The 22,008-nt window shown below is 42.1% G+C and overlaps 2 protein-coding genes across 4 annotated transcripts; both read left to right on the forward strand.

The window, feature by feature from the left end:
- The first annotated feature begins 275 nt into the window (after positions 1-275).
- LOC125171290 (protocadherin beta-16-like) lies at positions 276-11,418 on the forward strand. 2 transcript variants are annotated; one of them, XM_047868617.1, is made up of 2 exons: positions 276-1,052; positions 8,764-11,418. In XM_047868617.1, exons 1-2 carry the CDS (start codon positions 836-838, stop codon positions 10,932-10,934), a joined length of 2,388 nt encoding a protein of 795 aa, XP_047724573.1. In that variant the 5' UTR covers positions 276-835; the 3' UTR covers positions 10,935-11,418. The 2 variants fall into 2 exon arrangements, with proteins under 2 accessions (XP_047724573.1, XP_047724567.1); XM_047868611.1 differs by lacking the exon at positions 8,764-11,418 and adding an exon at positions 5,225-5,581 and having other exon boundaries at positions 276-3,091.
- A 130-nt stretch (positions 11,419-11,548) lies between these two features.
- Positions 11,549-21,767, forward strand: PCDHB10 (protocadherin beta 10). Of its 2 annotated transcripts, none has more exons than XM_047867686.1 (2): positions 11,549-15,586; positions 21,739-21,767. In XM_047867686.1, the coding sequence occupies exons 1-2, from the start codon at positions 13,306-13,308 to the stop codon at positions 21,765-21,767; spliced, it is 2,310 nt and encodes a 769-aa protein (XP_047723642.1). In that variant the 5' UTR covers positions 11,549-13,305. The 2 variants fall into 2 exon arrangements, with proteins under 2 accessions (XP_047723642.1, XP_047723647.1); XM_047867691.1 differs by lacking the exon at positions 21,739-21,767 and adding an exon at positions 21,456-21,574 and having other exon boundaries at positions 11,549-15,558.
- The last annotated feature ends 241 nt before the right edge of the window (positions 21,768-22,008 follow it).

Below are 22,008 nucleotides of genomic sequence, written 5' to 3' on the forward strand. Positions count from 1 at the left end.
AGTTTCCATAGTTCTTGGCAATAAAAATATGTAACTCTGAAAGTTTTCTATATGACTCCAATTGTGTGTGTATATGTATATGTATGTGTGTGTGTATATATATATATATACATAATACATATACTATATACTATATATATATGAGTTTAATTTTGAGAGAGAGCACAAGCAGGATAGGGGCAGAGAGAGGTGGGGTCAGAGCATCTGAAGCAGGCTCTGTGCTGACAGCAGTGAGCTGAAAGTGGGGCTCTAACTCACAAACCACAAGATCATGACTTGAAGTCAGACGCTCAACCAATGAGCCACTCAGGCACCCCTCCAGTTGTATATTTTAATTGTATGTGTTTTCTTCTTAGCCAGGCTGTTACATAAATAATTTCTTTTTGCTCCAAATTCACTTAGCGTTATTGAAAGTAGAAAGTCCTTACTAGTGTTATTTCTCTTTTTTGGCTCTCAGACAGTTGTCTGCACCGTAAAGTCCAGGGATAGTAAAGGTAAGACTCAGTATAGTACATACAGGCAAGAGTTGGGAATACTGCATCATTTTTCATCCCAGAAAATGTAAGATCCTATGAGGACGCCTGGTGGCGCTGCAGGATAAGACGGTACAGACCAGCACCGCAGCTGCAGCACCATTAACAGGCAAAACTAAGCAACAGAACCTGGAAGCCCAAGGGAAGCTTGGATGCCACTGGAGGAGGACTGGGTCCTTTGATAAGGACCACTCACTTGGAATATTTCTGAGGTATCCTGTGACAGAGCCACAGTCTCGGATACTGAAGTCGTTACAGTTCAGCAGAACCACCCTGGAGGGAGGCTTTACCAGACAAGAACAATGGAGGCCAGTGGGAAGTTCATTTGCAGACAAAGGCAAGTCGTTTTATTCTTTGTCCTCTTGGGCTTATCTCAGGCGGGTATGGAACCTAGGCGCTATTCTGTGGTGGAAGAAACCGAGGGGAGCTCCTTTGTAACCAATTTAGCAAAGGATCTAGGTCTGGGTCAGACGGAACTCTCCAAGCGTGGGGCAAGGGTTATTTCCAAAGGGAACAAACTACATTTGAAGCTGGATCAGGAGACAGGAGATTTGTTGCTAAATGAGAAACTGGACCGGGAGGAATTGTGTGGTCACACAGACCCCTGTGTGCTGCGTTTCCAGGTGTTGCTAGAAAATCCCTTACAGTTTTTTCAAGCTGAGCTACAAGTAATAGACATAAATGACCATTCCCCAGTATTCGTAGACAGAGATATGTTGCTAAAAATATCAGAGAGCAGTCCACCTGGAACTACATTTCCACTGAAGAACGCTCAGGATGTGGACGTAGGCCGAAATAATATTGAGACCTATATAATCAGTCCCAACTCTTACTTTCGCGTCCTCACCCGCAAGAGCAGTGATGGCAGCAGATATCCTGAGTTGGTGCTGGATAAAGCGCTAGATCGAGAGCAGGAACCTGAGCTCAGGTTAACCCTTACAGCTCAGGATGGCGGCTCTCCACCCAGGTCTGGCATCGCTCAGATCAACATTGAAGTCGTGGACATCAATGATAACGCCCCTGAATTTGAGCAGTCTCTCTATAGGGTGAAAATTCCTGAGGACAGTCCGATAGGCTTCCTGATTGTCACAGTCTCTGCTACGGATGCAGACATAGGAGTCAACGGAGAGATTTCCTATTCACTTTTCCAGGCTTCTGAAGAGATTTGCAAAACCTTTGAAATCAATTCCATGACGGGAGAAATTCGACTTAAAAAACAACTTGATTTTGAAAGAATACAGTTCTATGAAGTCAATATTGAGGCCAGAGATTCTGGCAGCTTTTCTGGAAAATGCACCGTCCTGACTCAAGTCTTGGATGTGAACGACAATGCCCCAGAAATCACCATGTCTGCATTTACTAGACACATACCTGAGAACTCGCCTGAGGCTATGGTTGCAGTTTTCAGTGTTTCAGACCTTGATTCGGAAGAAAATGGGAAAATAAATTGCACAATTCAGGACGATCTACCCTTTCTCCTGAAATCTTCCTTAGAAAATTTTTACACCCTGGTAACAGAGAGACCCCTGGACAGAGAGAGCCAGGCCGAGTACAACATCACCATCACCGTCACCGACTTAGGGACCCCCAGGCTGAAAACGCAGCACAACATAACCGTGACGGTCTCCGACGTCAACGACAACGCCCCCGCCTTCAGCCAAACTACCTACACCCTGCGCATCCGCGAAAACAACAGCCCCGCCCTGCACATCGGCAGCGTGAGCGCCACGGACAGGGACTCGGGCGCCAACGCCCAGGTCACCTACTCGCTGCTGCCGCCCGCGGACCCGCAGCTGCCCCTGGCCTCCCTGGTGTCCATCAACGCGGACAACGGGCAGCTGTTCGCGCTCAGGTCCCTGGATTACGAGGCGCTGCAGGCGTTCGAGTTCGGCGTGCGCGCGGCCGACCGCGGCTCGCCCGCGCTCAGCAGCCAGGCGCGGGTGCGCGTGCTGGTGCTGGACGACAACGACAACGCGCCCTTCGTGCTGTACCCGCCGCAGAACGGCTCTGCGCCCTGCACCGAGCTGGTGCCCAGGGCGGCCGAGGCGGGCTACCTGGTGACCAAGGTGGTGGCGGTGGACGGCGACTCGGGCCAGAACGCCTGGCTGTCGTACCAGCTGCTCAAGGCCACGGAGCCCGGGCTGTTCGGCGTGTGGGCGCACAACGGCGAGGTGCGCACGGCCCGGCTGCTGAGCGAGCGCGACGCCGTCAAGCACAGGCTGGTGGTGCTGGTCAAGGACAATGGCGAGCCGCCGCGCTCGGCCAGCGTCACGCTGCACGTGCTGCTGGTGGACGGCTTCTCGCAGCCCTACCTGCCGCTCCCGGAGGTGGCGGCGGCCGAGGCGCGGGCAGACCCGCTCACCGTCTACTTGGTCGTCGCCTTGGCGTCCGTGTCGTCGCTCTTCCTGTTCTCGGTGCTGGTGTTCGTGGCGGTGCGGCTGTGCAGGCGGAGCCGGGCGGCGTCTGCGGGTCGCTTCTCGGGGCCCGAGGGCCACTTTCCGGGCCACCTGGTGGACGTCAGCGGCGCGGGGACGCTGTCCCAGAGCTACCAGTATGAGGTGTGTCTTCGGGGAGGTTCGGGGACCAGTGAGTTCAAGTTCCTCAAGCCAAATGTGCCCAATTTCCAGGGCCACTCCCCTGGGCCAGAAATAGAAGAAAACGCCAACTTTAGGAATGACTTTGGTTTTAGTATTCAGTGATTGTATTGTTTTTCATATTCCAGATATTTAAAATTGGTAAGTTCAAGATATAGCTTTCCTGGCAACCCGTTAAGACTTTTTAAATCACACTAAACTTGCCTGCAAAATACTTTATATTACCCCTTTGTTATAAAGAATAGTCTTTTTTTCATCACTATGAGATGATTGGTCTTAAATTTTGCCCTCAAAACTCTGGTGAGGTCATTAGTTGTACAAATTGTTGCTGTGGAATAGTTTAGGAATGGATTAGGATGGGGCACCTGGGTAGCCCGGGTGAGCATCCCAACTTCCCCTCAGGTCATGATCTCACTGCTCCAGAGTTGGAGCCCAGAATAGGGCTGGATGCTGTGGGAGCCCCATTCGGATCCTCTGTCTCCTTCTCTTTCTGCCCCTCCCCCTCAAAAAGGAATAAACATTTTTTAAATAGAGCTTGAAAAAAGAAATGGATTAGGAAAAAGTGGAAAGTTAATTTTATACAATCAATTGTATTCCCTTTTCTTGTTTTAAATCATTAGATAAATAAAAGCAGTAATACACTAACAAATGAAGTATGCCTGGTGGAGAAGGAAATAACTGGTACAGTGAGAATCTGGCTCTTGCTTTATTCTGCTCTCATAGCTCTTTTTTAATTTACTTAGAGAGAGGATGTGTGCACACATGCATGCGAAGGAGGGGCAGAGAGAGGGAAGAAAAGAGAATCCCAAGCAGACTCTGCGCATTCAGGGAAGCTGGTCTCATAGCCGTTAACTCTGATATTGTTTTCTCTTAAATGTTATACTAACTGTGCTTCCTTTCATTCATATAGTAGTGTTAATTTTAATATAATTATTTTAATTGCTTTCTATTAAGTTTCATTGCTGTTAACTGAAGGAAAAATAGCTACATTGTGTTCATCCAGTGACATAAGATAGCATAGTAGTGAAATGGACTTTTTCTATTTGAGAAACATTGAGCATGGATGACAGTAAATGCAGTGGCCACCAAATATCCATTTATTTTTTCTTCCTTAGTAACATCACAAATTACATGTAGAGCATTAGCAAGTTTAGTAAAAAAAAAAAATACTTTTTCCCTCCTTGGCAGCTGGAATGGAGCATTTCACTAGGTTATTGCCAATGGAATGTATATACAGATGTTGTAGGAGATTTCCAAGAAGGCTATTTAAAGGGAGAGGTACCTTTTTGTTCTTCTCTAACTGCTTCTTATGGCTTGGAATGTGTAAGTAATAGCTGAAACACAATTAGCCATGTTGGACCATAGAACAACACTAAGGATGGAAATAATGTACAAAGACAGTGGGTGTAGAATAACCTTAAAAGAAATGAGGGTCCCTGGTAACTATGGAGTCATCATATCACCCCTGGAGTGCCTACTTCTGAATTTCTTTTTTTACTTGAGAGATGAAAGAACTTCTATCTCATTTCAGCACCATCATTTTAGTTTTTGTGCTACCTCCAGTGGAATCCAATCCTAAGGCTTTAACAGTAAGATTTTTTAAAACTAAAATGTTATGTAAGACAGTAAAATGCACAGATCTTAAGTGTATAGTTTGATATAACTGATCTTTTAAAGCTCTTATTCATGATTTCTAATTTAGTTCAAAGTAGGGTACAGAAAAAAAAATAGTAGACTAGAATGCTTTACATTCATTATCTTTTTAGTCCTCTGCCAAACTCTAAGGTCTGAATAAGGGACTTAGAAAAATGTATATAATAAAGTGAACTTTAAATTTCTAAGTTACATATGAGAAAACTGAAGCTTAGAAAGGTTAGTAACTTGCTAGCAATTATAAAGTAATAAAAGGAGAAATTTGAATATCTGTCTGTTTTAACTGAATACTCCAGTTCTTAATCCATGTGTTATAATGGCAGGCATTAACTGGTAGCATTGTCTTCCTAACTAAGGAAAGTGAAATCCATCTATTCCATAAACTGAACCTTATGTAGAAATGTAGCTTTTAGTCTACAGTTTGTACTTGTTTCTTTACTATAGACTAAAATACTACTCTGGACCAGTAGATCCAAAGTTCTTATAGAAGCACTGACCTACTATCTGGGTGAGACACCACAGTTAATCTTCACTGGGAGTAATACAGCCTGATCATTTTCCTGTACCATCTCAACATATCACATTCATTATTGCAGTAATGAATGCCCTGAATAAGGAATAAAGTTATCTTATGGTTATGTTTCTTGAGTTTCTTGTACTTAGCCCTTCAGTCTGTTTTCTGTCAGTCCTAATATAAAATTTTTATTTTCCTTAGAAAGTTGAAATTCACTTTATTATTTACATTTTTTCTAAGTCCCTTATGCAGATTAAATACACTGTATTTATTTTAGCACACTATTATTTGAAAGCAATTGATATTCTAGTATTAATTTTATTTTTTAAAGCTTATTTTTTTATTTTGAGAGAGGGAGAATGAGCATGGCAGAGGGGCAGAGGGAGAGAGAGAGAGAGAGGGAGACAGAGGATCGGAAACAGGCTCTGTGCTGACAGCAGAGAGCCAGATGGGGGGCTTGAACTCATGAGACCTGAGCTGAAGTCAGATGCTTAACCAACTGAGCCACGCAGGTACCCCTCATATTCTAGCATTAATTTTAAATGAAATAACTAATTTCAGAGAAGTATAGGCAATGATGTGGAAGATTTTTTTTCACTGAATAATTTAGAGATTCTGGAAATTTAGTAGGAACAAAACTGATAGGCTCCAGCTATGTTCTGTTAAAATTAACCACATCTTTGGCAACTCCACAAAAAAATTATGCTGCAAAAAATTTAGAGAGTCATAAATGACTTTATTCTGAAAGGATGGCTTACTGGAGCTGAATCAGACATCTTCCAGGAATTGCTGTGGGAAACTATTCTTGTAGAGTGATAAATTGTTGTTGACTCAGCTGTGAGGTGCATGAATATCCATACTTGTGTAACATATTTTTTTCCATTGTTGCTATAAAAAATTACCACAAAGTTGCTTAAAACAAAAAAAAATGTATTACCTTACAGCTTTTTAGGTCTCATGTCTGGTATAGGTATCACTGGGATCAATCAAAGTGTTGGCAGGAGTGCATGTCTTTCTGGTGGCTCTAGAGAAGAATCTGTTTCTTTGTCTTTTCCAACTTCTAGATGCTGCCTACATTACTTGACTCATGTCACCTTTCATCCATTGTCAAAACCAAATATTGTATCTCTTAAACAGATTATTCCATAATCATATCTCCTTTTGACCATTCCCAACAAAAGTTTTCCCACCCAGATAATCCAGGATAATCTTCCCTTCATAAGATCTTCAATTTAATTACATCTATAAACCTTTTGCCATGTAAGATACATATTTACAGATTTGGGGAATTAGGATGTCTTTGGGTGGGTAGCCATTATTCTATCTACCACAGATTGGTTGCTTGGAAGAAAATCATCCAGTCTAGCAATACCACTGGTAGCCAATGGAAAGTACATAAAGGTCTTTATAACAGGAATTTAGGCCTCATTGATTAGATGCTTTAATCTCAGACAAGGTATTTAACAAACTTCTAAGAATTACTAAGAAAAACACTGAATTGATAAAGATATGAAGCTTACTGCAATTCAATTCAAATTATAGAAATGGAAAGCCTGAACAAATAAATACAAATCTGAAAGGGACTTGTATCTAGGATATACAAAGAACGCTTGCAACTCAATTATGAAAAGATAAATAATCCAGTTTAAAATGGACAAAGATCTGAATAGACGGTTTTCTAAGGAAGATATGCAAATGGACAATAAGCACATGAAAAGATGTCCAACATCATTAGTCATCAGAGAAATGCAAATTAAAATCTTGTGATACAACTTCATGCCCACTAGAGTGGGTAGAATCAAAAAGTCAGATAACCAATGTTGGAAGGATGTGGGAAAACTGGAATGCTGATACAAAGCTGATGGGAATGTAAAATGGTGCAGCCACCTTAGAAAATATAGAGCTACCATATGACCTGGCAATTCTGCCAGAGAAATGAAAGTTTATGTCCACATGAACTCTTGTATATGAATGTTTGCAGCAGCAGGACTCTGAATAGTGAAAAGGTGGAAACAAACCAAATGTATCAACAGACAAATGGATAATCAAAATGTGATATATATCTATACAATGGAATATTATTCATCCATAAAAAGGAATGAAGTACTGATACATGCTACAACTTGAACCTTGAAAACATGCTCAGTGAAAGAGGCCAGTCACAAAACTCCACATATTAAATTATTCCATTCATATGAAAGTCCAGAATAGGGAAATCTATAGAGATAGAAAGTAAATTAATTATTGATTAGGGCTCAGCATGGGAGGGATAGGGTATTAGGGTTGTTGCTAAAGCGTATGGATTTTGAGGGGTGATGAAAATGTTCTAAAATTGACTATGGTGATGGATGTACTACTCTGTGAATATACTATAATTCACTGAATTGTACACTTTAAATGAGTGAACTGTGTGGTATGTGAGTTATATGTCATTAAAGCTTTTTAAATATAACAAATTATTCTTGTTATATATATTTTTTAAAAGAATCCAAAAGCATGGCAGGCCTAATCTTGAGATCTATGTATTTGGGAAATAATTTTTCAATAACTTGAAAATTGCAAAAACAGCTCTCAGTCTTCGGTGTTGTGAAGAAGAGGAAGTAAGCAATTTAATAACGCATTGGTTAAATAATATCTTTAGAACTGTCACTAATTGCAATTTTGCAGTGTCCATTCATTTGTAATTCTGTAATGTGTACCATGAAAATGATCTACTTGTGAAACTGTTCCCATGGTAATTCAAAAACATTTTGCTCCTAAATGTACATTGTTTTCAGCTTAAATGTTAATTATTTTATTTAATCATTAACTCTCAACAGGTTTTAACAGTAACATAAGTGAGTTTGATCTTTGTACTCCTCCTGTGCAACAACACAGAGCTCTATCTGAACACACACACATCACATGAAAATAGAGCTCATTGTTTTATATTACAGAACACATTATACCCAACTTATTCGGTACATTTAGGAGTATTTTGTGGAAAATATAAGACTCAGTGAGAACACATGGTGGCGCTGCAGGTTAAATGATGAAAAACAGAATTGCCTATGCAGCTCCAGTATCCAGCCAAACAATTTCACATTGCCTGGAAGCTAAAGTACGTTTTTCTTGGCCACAGCAAACGTGAATCTGAAATCTCTTTAAAACTATATTTAGTGGCATAGTTTTGATATCTGGACTGCAGGACCAGGCTACCAGGATCCTGGACATACACAAAGCTCCTGTAAACCAAATTTTCATGAAAGAGCAATGGAGATTGGCTGGATGTGCTATCTGAGACAAAGGCAAGTCCTAGTTTTCTTTGTTTTGCTGAGCATGTTTGGGGTGGGTGCCGAGTTAGGTCCCTATTCAGTAGTGGAAGAAATGGAGAAAGGCTCCTTTGTGGCAAATCTAGGAAAAGACTTGGGGTTGGGATTGACAGAGATGTACAACCGCAGGGCTCGGATCATTTTTCAGGGGAACAAAGAGCATTTGCAGCTCAAGGTTCAGACTGGGGATTTGCTCATAAACGAGAAACTAGATCGAGAGGAGCTATGTGGTCCAGCTGACCCTTGCTTGTTATATTTCCAACTGTTAATGGAAAAGCCCTTAGAGATATTTCAGGCTGAACTGAGGGTGAAAGACATAAATGACAATTCTCCCGTGTTCACCGAAAGAGAAATGATTCTAAGAATACCTGAAAACAGTCCTCTAGGAATTGCATTCCCTCTGAGTAATGCTCTGGACTTGGATGTAGGAAGCAACAATGTTCAAAACTATAAAATCAGCCCCAACTCCCATTTCCGGGTTCTAACCCGCAAACTCAGTGACGGCAGAATATACCCTGCGCTGGTGTTGGAAGAAGAGCTAGACAGGGAGGAGGAGCCTGAAATCGTTTTAACTCTAACGGCGCTGGATGGCGGCTCTCCACCTCGGTATGGGACCGCTCAGGTGCGCATTGAAGTGGTGGACAGCAACGATAACGCCCCTCAGTTTGAGCAGCCCATCTACAAGGTGCAAATTCCTGAGAACAGCCGTGTAGGCTCCTTGGTTGTCACTGTCTCTGCCAGAGATTTAGACAGCGGAGTATATGGAAAAATAGCCTACACGCTCTTTCAGCCTTCAGAAGATATTAGCAAAACTTTGGAGGTGAATCCTGTAACAGGAGAAATTCAACTGAGAAAACAAGTAGATTTTGAAACAGTTCAATCTTATGAGGTGGACATCAAGGCCACAGATGGGGGAGGCCTTTCAGGAAAATGCACTCTTCTCCTCCAGGTGGTGGATGTAAATGATAATCCCCCAGAAGTGACCATGTCTGCACTCACCAGCCCTATCCTGGAGAACTCACCTGAGATTGTAGTTGCTGTTTTCAGTGTTTCTGATCCTGACTCTGGGGATAACGGGAAGACTGTTTCCTCCATCCAGGATGACCTTCCTTTTCTTCTAAAACCTTCAGTCAAGAACTTTTACACCTTGGTAACCAAGAGAGCACTAGACAGAGAAGAAAGAGCCCAATACAACATCACTATCACCGTCACCGACTTGGGGACACCCAGGCTGAAAACGCAGCACAACATAACCGTGACGGTCTCCGACGTCAACGACAACGCCCCCGCCTTCAGCCAAACCACCTACACCCTGCGCGTCCGCGAGAACAACAGCCCCGCCCTGCACATCGGCAGCGTGAGCGCCACGGACAGGGACTCGGGCGCCAACGCGCAGGTCACCTACTCGCTGCTGCCGCCCGCGGACCCGCAGCTGCCCCTGGCCTCCCTGGTGTCCATCAACGCGGACAACGGGCAGCTGTTCGCGCTCAGGTCCCTGGATTACGAGGCGCTGCAGGCGTTCGAGTTCGGCGTGCGCGCGGCCGACCGCGGCTCGCCCGCGCTCAGCAGCCAGGCGCGGGTGCGCGTGCTGGTGCTGGACGACAACGACAACGCGCCCTTCGTGCTGTACCCGCCGCAGAACGGCTCTGCGCCCTGCACCGAGCTGGTGCCCAGGGCGGCCGAGGCGGGCTACCTGGTGACCAAGGTGGTGGCGGTGGACGGCGACTCGGGCCAGAACGCCTGGCTGTCGTACCAGCTGCTCAAGGCCACGGAGCCCGGGCTGTTCGGCGTGTGGGTGCACAACGGCGAGGTGCGCACGGCCCGGCTGCTGAGCGAGCGCGACGCCGTCAAGCACAGGCTGGTGGTGCTGGTCAAGGACAATGGCGAGCCGCCGCGCTCGGCCAGCGTCACGCTGCACGTGCTGCTGGTGGACGGCTTCTCGCAGCCCTACCTGCCACTCCCGGAGGTGGCGGCGGCCGAGGCGCGGGCAGACCCGCTCACCGTCTACTTGGTCGTCGCCTTGGCGTCCGTGTCGTCGCTCTTCCTGTTCTCGGTGCTGGTGTTCGTGGCGGTGCGGCTGTGCAGGCGGAGCCGGGCGGCGTCTGCGGGTCGCTGCTCGGGGCCTGAGGGCCACTTTCCGGGCCACCTGGTGGACGTCAGCGGCGCGGGGACGCTGTCCCAGAGCTACCAGTACGAGGTGTGTCTTCGGGGAGGCTCGGGGACTAGTGAGTTCAAGTTCCTCAAGCCCATTATCCCTAATCTGCAGTTTCAGAGCACGGGGAAGGAAGTGGAAGAAAATGCCCCCTTCCAGAATAATTTTGGGATTTAATTATTGCTAGGAAGCTATTTAATAAAGACATTAACTTCTAATTTTTTTCTTGACTAAATTGTTTATGCCCGCCACCACAAATAAGGTGTTGTTTAATTTTCTCTATTTGGTTCATCCTCAATTTCCAATTTTATACCTGTCTTCACAGGTTTCTTTACCCTCATATTTTAGTCCAGTGAAGTATTTTTCAGTAGAATCCCAGTAAGTGAAATAAGTTCTACTTTCAAAGATGATACCATTAACATTTTCTACTACTTTATGAATAAGTGTCTTTATTGGCTTTGTACTTATAATTTTCATTTTAGTTTTCTTTCCAGAGCTTCTTCAGTTATGAAAATAATGTGCATGTGATCTATGCATTTCCTATTTGGTAGTTCTTCTCTTCCCTTTTAAAACTGGTATTTTTGTTGGTTTATCGACCTCAATTTTTATTATAGCGATTATTTTTCAACGTTTTTTATTTATTTTTGGGACAGAGAGAGACAGAGCATGAATGGGGGAGGGGCAGAGAGAGAGGGAGACACAGAATCGGAAACAGGCTCCAGGCTCCAGGCTCCGAGCCATCAGCCCATAGCCCTACGCGGGGCTCGAACTCACGGACCGCGAGATCGTGACCTGGCCGCAGTCCGACGCTTAACCGACTGCGCCACCCAGGCGCCCCTATAGCGATTTTTAAAACTATTACTTTTTTAAAGTTGTTTTCCCGTTATTGGTATTTGCATCTTTAAAGTATTTACATTGTGTGATAAGATAAATAAATCCCTAATAAGTCTTATGTACAATAAGAAGAAACACCTCTGTAAGATACTGAGTGTGTGTATATGTATTTAAGTTTGGAGACAAAAACAATGTTTAGGTGTTTTATAGCATCATGTAGAAATATTTAATGATTTGTTTTAAATCCTGTATGAAAAAAAACAGAGATTCCTGTTAAGTTTTTAATGGCTAACAAAGCAGTCCCATTCAGTTGGAAAAAAACTGTAGAAATCGTCAGAAGTTTATATGGTATAGATTCTTCGTTTAGCAGTTAGAGTTTTTGTCAGTATCTAGCCCTTTCCCTCTACAATGTCCTTCAGTTTAATCTCTATCTCTTATTAGAGGAAAAACAGTTATTTCTGGATATTAGGCCTTTGAATAAAATTCTCTATGAGATAGATGTTATCATGCTTTTCTTACTGTCGGTAGTGTTTGGATAGGCATTATGCTGGTCTATTCTTTCCCTCCCTTTTATTTGGTACAGAGAAATTAGATCCCACCAGATTTTAATTAAGAGGAACTTTAAAATAAAGACCAGTCCCTTCTTTAATTTTGTAAGTAATTTTAAAGCTAATATAAGAAAAACAAAGACATATGAAAAAAAGAAACAAGTTGATAAGAATGAGTTAAGTGAAAGAATACAATTTTCAAATGGTATGGATTTAAGGCACAGAAGGTCGTTTCATATCCTAGTAAGTAGAGCTTATTTATCCATTCCTTAATATAGCAAGCATTGAGTGTCTGATTTGTGAATTTAAGATGATTAAGGCATCCTTCCATCCTTACATAGGGACAGGTTGACTTGAATAAGGGACAAATTGGCATGAAACAGGAAGCAGTAATATGTACAGAGCAATTATACAAGTTTCTATGGGAGCACAGAGGAGGGAAAGCCTAAACCCTTCCCTCTGGATGATTATATTTAGGCAATATGATTAGATTTTAAGGAAATTGTTGAAGAATGTGTGAAACAAGTTTCTTTTTTCAGTTTGGTCAATGTTTTTGGAAAAGTAATATCTGTTATTTTGGTCCCAGAGGTCACCACTGTTTTCCACTTTGGTTCATGACATTGCATGGGAGTAGTTTCAGGAGTGAAAGGCCTACTACAGAACTAAATGTAGCACATTGAGGTGGACAGAGTTAACTGCTAGAAACATTTTCCAAGTTTTGAATTTTTAACTTTTCCCATGAATCAGTGAAAAATCTCAACAATGTGAGCAGTATTCTATCTCAACATTACTTTCTACCAAACAAAAGAAAAGAAAAATGAAATACTTAAATGAGCCACTAAAGAAAAAAATTGAAAATACACACACAAATTGGGTAGAGCCATTTGAGTCTGTTGGAGGCCACGCGGTGGCGCTGCAGGCTAAAAAGACAAAAAAAAAAAAAAAAAAAAAATCGACCATGAACTGAGAATGCTGCGGAAGGCATTAACAAAAAGGATCAAGGCAGATGAGCTGGGAGAAAACCTATACTGGCCCAAGATTGGAAAAGGAAAAAAACCCAGACTCCTGCTACAAATGGCATAGGTCTGGGGGTTGCAACTGCTGGTTCTGTATGCTGGGAGCTGTGATTGTGACCAACATTGCAAAAGACGTGTTCTGAAAAAGCAATGGAGGCTGGAATGTTGTGCTGCCCAAGACAAAGGCAAGTCCTATTTCTCTTTATGTTTGGGGGAGTATCCTTAGCAGGTTCTGGGTTTGGACAATATTCTGTGACAGAGGAAACAGAGAGAGGATCATTTGTGGTTAATCTGGCAAAGGATCTGGGGCTAGGGGACCAGGAATTGGTTTCAAGGGGAGCCCGGGTGGTCTCTGATAACAAACAACACTTGCTTCTGGATCCTCATTCTGGAGATTTGCTCACAAATGAGAAACTGGACCGAGAAAAGCTGTGTGGCCTCACAGAGCCCTGTTTGCTGTATTTCCAAATTTTAATGGATAACCCCTTTCAGATTTACCGGGCTGAGCTGAGGGTCAGGGACATAAATGATCATTCACCAATGTTTCGGGACAAAGAGACAGTCTTAAAAATATTAGAAAATACAGCTGAAGGGACAGCATTTCGACTAGAAAGAGCAGAGGATTCAGATGGAGGACTTAACGGTATACAAAGCTACATCATCAACCCGAACCCTTTTTTCCATATTAAAATTAGTGACAGTGATGAAGGCATGATATATCCAGAACTAGTATTGGATAAGGCACTGGACCGGGAGAAGCAGCACGAACTCAGTTTAACACTCACGGCACTGGATGGTGGGTCTCCACCCAGGTCTGGGACCACCACAATACGAATTGTGATTCTGGACATCAATGATAATGCTCCCCAGTTTTCTCAGACAATGTATGAGACCCAGGCCCCAGAAAACAGCCCAGTAGGGTCCCTTATTGCAAAAGTCTCTGCAGGAGATATAGATTCTGGAGTCAATGCAGACATATCCTATTCATTTTTTGATGCTTCTGAAGATATTCGAGAAACCTTTCAAATCAATCCTTTTTCTGGAGAAATTGTCCTCATAGTGTTGCTTGATTATGAGCTAGTAAAGTCTTACAAAATAAATATACAGGCAATGGATGGAGGGGGTCTTACTGCAACATGTACCGTCTTGGTGGAAGTATTAGATATCAATGACAATCCCCCAGAACTGATCATGTCATCACTTTCCAACCATGTCGCTGAGAACTCTCCTGAGACGGTACTGGCTGTTTTTAGAATTAAAGACAGAGACTCTGGAGAAAATGGAAAAATGCACTGCTACATTCAAGATAATCTGCCATTCCTTCTGAAACCCTCTGTGGAAAATTTTTACATCCTCATGACAGAAGGAGGGCTGGACAGGGAAAGTCAAGCCGAGTACAACATCACCATCACCGTCACCGACTTGGGGACACCCAGGCTGAAAACGCAGCACAACATAACCGTGACGGTCTCCGACGTCAACGACAACGCCCCCGCCTTCAGCCAAACCACCTACACCCTGCGCGTCCGCGAGAACAACAGCCCCGCCCTGCACATCGGCAGCGTGAGCGCCACGGACAGGGACTCGGGCGCCAACGCCCAGGTCACCTACTCGCTGCTGCCGCCCGCGGACCCGCAGCTGCCCCTGGCCTCCCTGGTGTCCATCAACGCGGACAACGGGCAGCTGTTCGCGCTCAGGTCCCTGGATTACGAGGCGCTGCGGGCGTTCGAGTTCGGCGTGCGCGCGGCCGACCGCGGCTCGCCCGCGCTCAGCAGCCAGGCGCGGGTGCGCGTGCTGGTGCTGGACGACAACGACAACGCGCCCTTCGTGCTGTACCCGCTGCAGAACGGCTCTGCGCCCTGCACCGAGCTGGTGCCCAGGGCGGCCGAGGCGGGCTACCTGGTGACCAAGGTGGTGGCGGTGGACGGCGACTCGGGCCAGAACGCCTGGCTGTCGTACCAGCTGCTCAAGGCCACGGAGCCCGGGCTGTTCGGCGTGTGGGCGCACAACGGCGAGGTGCGCACGGCCCGGCTGCTGAGCGAGCGCGACGCCGTCAAGCACAGGCTGGTGGTGCTGGTCAAGGACAATGGCGAGCCGCCGCGCTCGGCCAGCGTCACGCTGCACGTGCTGCTGGTGGACGGCTTCTCGCAGCCCTACCTGCCGCTCCCGGAGGTGGCGGCGGCCGAGGCGCGGGCAGACCCGCTCACCGTCTACTTGGTCGTCGCCTTGGCGTCCGTGTCGTCGCTCTTCCTGTTCTCGGTGCTGGTGTTCGTGGCGGTGCGGCTGTGCAGGCGGAGCCGGGCGGCGTCTGCGGGTCGCTGCTCGGGGCCCGAGGGCCACTTTCCGGGCCACCTGGTGGACGTCAGCGGCGCGGGGACGCTGTCCCAGAGCTACCAGTACGAGGTGTGTCTTCGGGGAGGCTCGGGCACCAGTGAGTTCAAGTTCCTCAAGCCCATTATCCCCAATATCCAGGCACAGGACTCTGGGGGGCATAGCGAAGAAAATCCCACCTTTCGAAATAGCTTTGGATTTAACTTAGAGTAAAAATTCTTTTTTATATTTTCACGCCCTTTTAAGTGGTGTACAATCATATCAATATCAGTTTAGTTTTAAAATTCCTAGTTATTTTAAGCCTAATTTTAAGTACTATATATGATTTACAATATCATTTCATCCTTTTTTGCATTTAATCAATAGGTAGCTTTAATTAGCACCCATTTGTAAATAATAGTTTAAGGTTTAATCATTTCAAAATGTACAAGGATGTAGTTATTCTTACCTAGAAAATCGAAATTTGTCTTTTCCTTTTAGTATATTTCATAGACTAATCTCTGTCCTCATCACCTTGTACTTCCTTCATGTCAGCAGACATCCCTCCACTTCTGATCTTCTCTAACATTCTGTTTAATCATGTGAAAAAAAATCATGTCATCTAGCATTTTAAAGATATTTCTCTCTTACTCTGCTCGTGAGAAAATGAGAGAGATCATTTTGTGAGTGATATGGGACTACAGTCATATCTTGTAGTCATATTATTATTCCATTTCCTTTAAATACACTACTCTTACTATTTTCTAGTGTTCACTTTTGCTGACATATGTTAAAAAAGAGGTCGTGTCTCTTAATGGCAACAAAATGTAATAACCTGCATGAAAATAAATAAAAGCATTTTGAAAATTTGTGAAGAATATTTGTGGACTGTTGGAAAGGTACTCACTTTTCATTTCATTTTATAAATATATTTTAGTTGTTATGAAATTTTTAAATCACGATGAACTAAAAATCACAAAGAAAAACAATAAATTCTTCAATGTCTGGCCCCTCTTATGGAGTAGTTTCTCTAGAATTGATCATCTTTTGAAGTAATATGTTTATGTCACTGTATCTTAACAGTTTTATACTTTAATCACTCCTTTATATGACAAAAGACGATTTCACTTCCTTACTTTCCAACTAATACACATACAACATTGCATGTGCCCTTTCTCCTGTTCTCCCAATAGAGCTGTCATTTTTTTAGGTTAAACTAGTAGTTTTTATGTATATTGCAAAAATTACTTCAAAATACACATTAGTGTAATGATTACATTTCTTTTCTTGAAAAACTTAATTCCTAGAGTTGATCCTTGTTTTTACTTGCATCATTTTCTATTTACTATTATTGATTTTTCACATTAAGTCTCATTTCAATAACAATAATTCTCTTAAATATTAAAAAATGCCAGATACCTATCAATTTATTTTAGATCTTTCACCCAGAACCTTTTGTATCTCTGATTCATTAACATTGGTTGTTCTTTTTTTTAATTTTTAGTTTTTATTTAAATTCTGGTTAGTTAACATACAGAGTAAATATTAGTTTCAGATGTAAAATTTAGTGATTCAGTGTTTCCATCCAACACCCAGTGCTCATTGGTACAAGTGCCCTTCTTAATCCTCATCATTTATTTCACCCATCCCCCACCCATCTCCCCTCTGGTAACCATTGGTTTGTTCTCTATAGTTAAGAGTTTGTTTTTTGTTTTTTTTCTCCTATGATCGTTTGTTTTCTTAAATTCCACTTACAAGTGAAATCATATGGTATTTGTCTTTCTCTGACTTATTTCGCTTAGCGTAATACTCTTTAGCTCCATCCATGTGGTTGCAAGTGACAAGATTCCACTCTTTTTATGGCTGAGTAATATTCCATTCCATATATACATACACACATACATCTTACTTTATCCATTCATCAATCAGTGGACACTTGGGCTCTTTCCATAATTAAGCTATTATTGATAATGCTGCCATAAATATGAGAGTGCATGTATCCCTTCAAATTAGTATTTGTGTATTCATTGGATAAATACCCAGTAGTGCAATTGCTGGATCATAAGGTGGTTCTATTTTTAACTTTTTTAGAAACTTCCACACTGTTTTCTAGAGTGTCTGCACCAGTGTACATTCCCACCAACAATGTAAGATGGTTCTCTTTTCCCTGTGTCTTCACCAACACCTGTTGTTTGTCTTGTTAATTTTAGCCATTCTGGCTGGTATGAGGTGATATTTCACAGTACTTTTGATTTATGTTTCCCCAATGATGAATGATGGTGAGCTTCTTTTCAGGTGTCTGTTGTCCATCTGAATGTCTTCTTTGGAAAAATGTCTATTCAGTCTTCTGCCCCTTTTTAAACTGTTTTTTTTTGGGGGGGGGGTTGAGTTGTATAAGTTCTTTATATATTTTGGATACTAACCCTTTATCAGATATGTCATTTGCAAATATCTTCTCCCATCACTTAGGTTGCCTTTTAGTTTTGTTAATTTTTTCCAACATTGGTTGTTCTAATGGCTGTCACCCTAGAACTTTTTCCTTTATTACTTTCTTGTGTTGGTCCCCTTTTACAAGATCCAATATATTCTTTTTTATTAGTGTATTCCTTACTTAACTAACACACATCTCTCACTAGTTTCATAAAAATGATTCAGAGGAGGTGAAAGTTTTTGACAATTTGCTTAGTAAAGCACTCTTGTTTTTCTTTTGAGTGGTACTTTGGGTGTAAAATTCTAAGTTGAAAATAATTTTCCCTCACATTTTGAAAGCAGTGTTCTTTTTACTGATTGCAATTAGAGTTCCTGTTCAGAATACTGAGTCCCTTCTAATTCTGATCTCTTTTAATGTCACCCCTAGTTTTTCATTCTGGAAGAATCGGAAACTTTTTCTTCATATTCTGAAAATACTCTATTATCACTTATCTATTTATCTGGTCACAGGGGTGTACTCTATTAACATTTAAACTCTCACTTCCAGTTCTGAGAAATTTTCTTGTTATGCTTTTGATAATAAGTTCTCCCTTGAATTTTCTACATTCTCACTTTATCCAGAATTTCGTTAGTTAAATATTGGATCTTCTAGATTGATACACTAAGACACTAAATTTTTTCCTTATTTTCTCTGTCTGTTGCTCTACTTTTTTGGACAATTTATTCTATAATCCAACTTTTATATTTAAGTTTTTCTTTTTGGCTGACTATATTTTTAATAGCTCTTTTGGTTCTCTGAGTGTTTTGCATAGGATCCTTTTGTAGATATGTAAATGTATTATCTTCTCTCATCTATAATTAATTTATTCTTTTAAAATACATTATACACAAAATGCATTATGCAGTAGAAACCGTTACATCCATTATTAAAATGAGAGTGAGTTACAGGGAAGTTAAGAACTTATCCAAGGTTATATAGTTAGTAAGGGGGACTTAAGCCATAATCTATTCTCAATCTTACAGTAAGAACACATACTTCATGAAGTTACTGTTAATATTAAATGAATAAAAGCATATGTGTCACTTAGAACAATGGATATCACAGGGCAAATTTTCAGTAAGTGTTAGCTCTTATGAGATTTTACTACTCTGGGGATATTAGACATTTTTAAAGACTTTCTTCTGTTTTCTCTATTATGTCTATTTCCTCTTGTTTTTGTTTTTGTTTTTGGAGATGGTGGCTTGACCTTGCTATGTCATGTCATAGGTATTTCTTCAAATTTCTTGTGGTCCTGGGCTATCTTTTCATTATTAAGAATGATATTGTCAGGGGCGCCTGGGTGGCTCAGTAGGTTAATCATCGAACTCTTCTTGATTTTGGCTCAGGTCATGATCTCACATGGTTCATGAGTTCAAGCCCCCCATCAGGCTCTGTGCTGACAGTGTGGAACCTGCTTGGGATTCTCTTTCTCCCCTCTCTCTTTGTCCCTACCCCATTTGTGCTCTTTCTATCTCAAAATAAATAAATAAACTTTAAAGAAGGATGATGCTCTCATATTTAAGAGTGATGAGAGGGGCTCCTGTGTCACTCAGATGGCTTAGCCTCTGACTCTCAATTTCGGCTTAGGTCATGATCTCACGGTTGTGGGACTGAGCCCATCCCAGCATCAGTGAAAGAGAGAAAGAGAGACAGAGACAGACAGAGAGACAGAGGAAGGAAGGAAAGAAGGAAGGAAGGAAGGAAGGAAGGAAGGAAGTTTGGACGGAAGGACGAAGAGATACCATTCTGTCAGCTCTTTGTGAGTGCGTGAGGCCTGTTGATGGTAGGACTTCACTCTAATGTAACCATGCTAGGATAAGACTATTATCTTGGGAGACCCTTCCGAATATTAGTATGTGTAAATGGTTTTTTATAAGATTTTTTTAATTTTTAAGTAATCTCCACATCTCATGTGGGACTTGAACTCACAACCTAGAGACCAAGAGTTGTATGCTTTACTGACTGAGCCAGCTAGGTGCCCCATTATGTGTAAATCTTTATCTAAGCTTTTCATATTCTCCAGGTTAGAATTCTACAATATCTGCTGTGTGAAGGAAAGTTAGACAGGAGATCAGGTATATACCCTGTGTTCTACAATTGGAGAGTATTGCATGATAAGGGTGATCTGGAAATTTCATCATTCAGGATGCAAAGTTTTGCTTCACCTCCCTATTTTTAGTTTCACGCTTCAACTTTTACTCAGCTTTGCCTAAGGTCTCCGAAACTAGGGGTCATCCCATTTAATTTCTCCAAAGAAGTAACTTCCCATTCTCTGCTTCTGAGATACTTTCCTGTCTATATAGGCTGATGAAATGGTTGGACTATCCAACTTTCCTTTTTAGTTCTCAACTGACTTCAGCTTTCTTACACATGGTTCCTCTAAATCTTGTACCTAAATGGAATACTGTAGGACAAACCCACTAGTTTTGTATGAACATTTCCAATGCAGGCACTTTATATGTTTCTTAGAACTGCTAACTCAATTGCTCTTCTTTCGGCTTTCTGTCATCAAAATTTTGGGTGTTCACTCATGCATTCTTAGTCTTTATGTGTTCATACCACTTTTCCTCTTTTCTGTCATTTTAGTTAGTATTTTATGGGTTTTATGTTTATTTATTTTTGAAAGAGAGTACAATTGGGGAAGGGGCAGAGCGGGGGACAGGATCTGAAGCAGGCTCTGCACCGACAGCAGAGATTTGAGTCTCAAACTCACAGAAATAGGATGCTCAACTGACTGAGCCACCCAGGAGCCCCTTAGTGAGTATTTTTAAAGGAGGCAGAATAACTAAGAGTAGTCAACCCACCTACTTTTCTATTTCTACCCTTGTAGTGGTCAATTTTTCAATAATGTATCTATCTTACATTTTTTAAATGTAATTTTAACTTAACATTTTTAGATGCAAATTTTTTAGATCCCTCCTTAATCCATTTTTTAGAGCATTTTTGAGATCATTGAATTTATAGCATCTATTCCAAACAATTTCCCTCCTTATGTAGCAACCTTTCACTTTGGCTAGGACTCAGACCACCCAACGCTTCCGAGGTGGTCCCAGACAGTTAAAGCAAGGCCAAAGATGGGTCTTCAGATTCTGAGACTAAAATCTCCATGTTATAATTCTCTGCCTCATGAAATAATGATTGCTTCAATAGCAGGTATACGATCTTAATTAGTCTAATCAGAGTAAAACTAAGTTTTGCTCTATGACTGGGAATGGGAATCTCTTGTGGGGAGGAAAATGAAAGCAGGTGACCATAGTTGTAGGTGGAATAAATCTTGTGAACCTAAGGGAAGGTGGCTTTAGGAGTAAGCCTGCTTTAAACAAAACTAGCATGTTTGTGTACTTATTAAATACTTTGGTAAATTATGAGAAGCTGGAACTAAATTATGACTTTACATAATGCGTTCCACCCCAGTATTTTACTTCATTTTCTCCCAGTTCACAGTTCACTGCTGTTAAGGAAATCTACAGAGATGCCTTCTTGTACTATAATAACTATCTATTTGTGTTCCATCTTACAGTTTATCCAATTTCATATCCTCTGAGAAGACTCTCAAAGTGACTCATGTATACTTTCCCTTTGCATTACAACCGAAAGAAGGCCAAGTAATGATGCAATCTTCTTTCAGGTTTTCAGTCCTCTCAGAAATACTACAAACTTCTGGGGGCCAGGAATCACATCTTGTTTTTAAAACAATACTAACAACATCAGAAACTGTAAAGAGTATAAAACAATTCTTATGGAAGATAGAATATATTTTTAATCACTACACACAATGAGTAAAACAACATTTGTTTCTAAAGGGACATTTATATTAGTGGAATTTAGGTAGCTTTCATCTAACTGAAAATCTGTGGAGACGCATGGTGGCGCTGCAGGATAACATCGCGCCGGGGGAAAAGAAACTGAATTGGATGATGTTCTGGACCCTGTTACCCAGTGCGCACAGAGCGTTGGGAAGACAAAAAGAACACACCTTCAAAGGGCGAACTACAAGCTATTCAACGGGGTTAAAATCCTTAGGCCTCCGAAGATTCGACGGACATTATCAGAGTCACATTTCCCAGAACTGT

This window comes from Prionailurus viverrinus, chromosome A1 (genome assembly GCF_022837055.1).
Source record: "Prionailurus viverrinus isolate Anna chromosome A1, UM_Priviv_1.0, whole genome shotgun sequence".
NCBI classification, from domain to species: Eukaryota; Metazoa; Chordata; class Mammalia; order Carnivora; family Felidae; genus Prionailurus; species Prionailurus viverrinus.